The sequence below is a fragment of the Rhinopithecus bieti genome, unplaced genomic scaffold (genome assembly GCF_001698545.2).
Source record: "Rhinopithecus bieti isolate Rb0 unplaced genomic scaffold, ASM169854v2 scaffold_81700, whole genome shotgun sequence".
In the NCBI taxonomy this organism is placed as follows: Eukaryota; Metazoa; Chordata; class Mammalia; order Primates; family Cercopithecidae; genus Rhinopithecus; species Rhinopithecus bieti.
The window spans coordinates 5,982-7,931 of record NW_016829767.1 but is presented as its reverse complement, the minus strand read 5'-3'; the positions used below and the strand labels follow the sequence as shown (position 1 = coordinate 7,931).

General features: G+C 38.1%; 1 protein-coding gene across 1 annotated transcript in view; it reads right to left on the bottom strand.

Annotated features, from left to right (window-relative positions):
• Positions 1 to 1,537: 1,537 nt before the first annotated feature.
• The window catches only part of LOC108524069 (carbamoyl-phosphate synthase [ammonia], mitochondrial-like), a gene marked incomplete at its 5' end in the record, with an annotated part of 4,031 nt that continues 3,618 nt past the window's right edge, over positions 1,538 to 1,950 (bottom strand). Inside the window, 2 exons of the mRNA XM_017864921.1 lie at positions 1,538 to 1,711; positions 1,850 to 1,866. Coding sequence (XP_017720410.1) covers positions 1,538 to 1,711; positions 1,850 to 1,866 — 191 coding nt within the window. The remainder of the gene's footprint in view (positions 1,712 to 1,849; positions 1,867 to 1,950) is intronic.

Sequence of the window (1,950 nt, the reverse complement as noted above, 5' to 3'; positions counted from 1 at the left end):
AAAAAGTATGCATTGCCACTTTTGGCAGTTATGAAGTTGTTAATATTGAAAATATTTGGAGCATCTAACATGCTAGAGGAAATAAGCTTTTATCTTCAAAACATGTTTTGCTTTAAATACATGATTCATATGTCCAGGATGGAAGCAAGAAACATTTATGTTAGGTATGTTTCCCTTTTGTAATTTTCACAACTTTAGAAAAATGAAACCCAAGTTATTTATATGTAAGTCTGCCATTGTAGTTATTTAAATATGCTGAATTGTACTTACCTATTTTCAAAATTCTATGCCAACAATTCAAGGGTCTAATTTCACTTCAGTTCAAAAAGTAAGTAAAGATAAAGCAATAAGCTGTCCTTGAGCTATTTCCTAAATAATCCCCCAAATAGCCCTCACAGTAATTCTGTCAAATTCACTTCTATGACTGCCATGTAGGTTACACAGGTTTCTTGGCTGCACATGTACTCAGTCTTCAAAGGCATTATTGAGCTCCTGGTATTTCCACACACTGTTCTATTTTGTGGAAATAGAGTATAGATGAAAGTCTCTGTTTTCCTGGAGCATATTTTCTGTGTTAGTCTCTAATTTAGTTTTTGTAGCGTATCTTACTTTTCTCAAGGGTTTTCCTCTAATAGGCAAAAAAAGAAGTCGTTCCTAATATGTTAAAGTGATTTTGATAGAAAATAAATTATAAACCCTCAAATCTCTCGTGTTTTTATGAATATATGGCAGTTGGTGGAGTTCAGTCATTTACTGTACTGAGAGGTTTATACCATGTATATTTTAGACACCTTAATTTTGAATAAAGTCACACTACTCAATGTGCTTTGTTTCACTTTCTGGATGTCATCCATGCCAGCCACATTATTTCAAAAAAAAATTAAAATGAGACATTATGTCCTATTTTTCCTTAACCACTAAAACATATTTTAGCATTTTAAATATTTGGGAGTAGATTGTGAAACAAAGGAAGAAGGATTTGAATTAAGTTCATCTTACTGAAGTCAATAGATTGTACTATAAAGATGGAATTTGAGGTAAAGTGACCACCGGTTTACCTTGAACCATGTGGTTTATCATTGCATCCTGGCATGAACAGTTGAACGGCACTACTCTCTCAAAAGTGTCATCTTGGTCGGGCGCGATGGCTCATGCCTGTAATCCCAGCACATTGGGAGGTCGAGGCAGGCAGATCACGAGGTCAGAAGATCGAGACCATCCTGGCTAAAATGGTGAAACCCCATCTCTACTAACAATACAAAAAATTAGCCGGGCGTGGTGGCGGGCGCCTGTAGTCCCAGCTACTCGGAAGGCTGAGGCGGGAGAATGGCGTGAACCCGAGAGGCGGAGCTTGCAGTGAGCCGAGATCGCGCCGCTGCACTCCAGCCTGGGCGACAGAGTGAGACTCTGTCTCAAAAAAAACAGAAAGTGTCATCTTTTGGAAGACGCTTTTGGAGAACATGATCATGATTTAATAAGTAAAGAAAATGTAATTTCTCATCTACATAACTTTCTCTAGTTGAAAAGGTATATCAAGTCAGTTTTTTTGGTTGGTAAGAATATTGTCTACAAAAATACACACCTTTGTGCTGAGATCCATCAAAGTCTCTCTGTTAGGACAGATGCCTGAGCCTAACCCGCCCAGCGCATAGGCGGAACGGATCATCACTGGGTAGCCAATGGTGTCTGCTGCCTTCAGCGCGTCCTCAATCTGTCAACAAGAACAAGGACTCAACATTTTAAAAGCTGAGCACACTGACAGGATAGACCACACCAAGGAAGTCTGGCAATCAGGTAAACCAACTTATCTGGGGAGAGTGAATATGGAAATGTTCTATTATTCCCTCACATTATGGAAAGCAAATGCTGTTATTCAAATGTTAAGTAAAATTCTAGAAGAGAGGAGATATATATATACACACACACACACATATATACATACATATATAT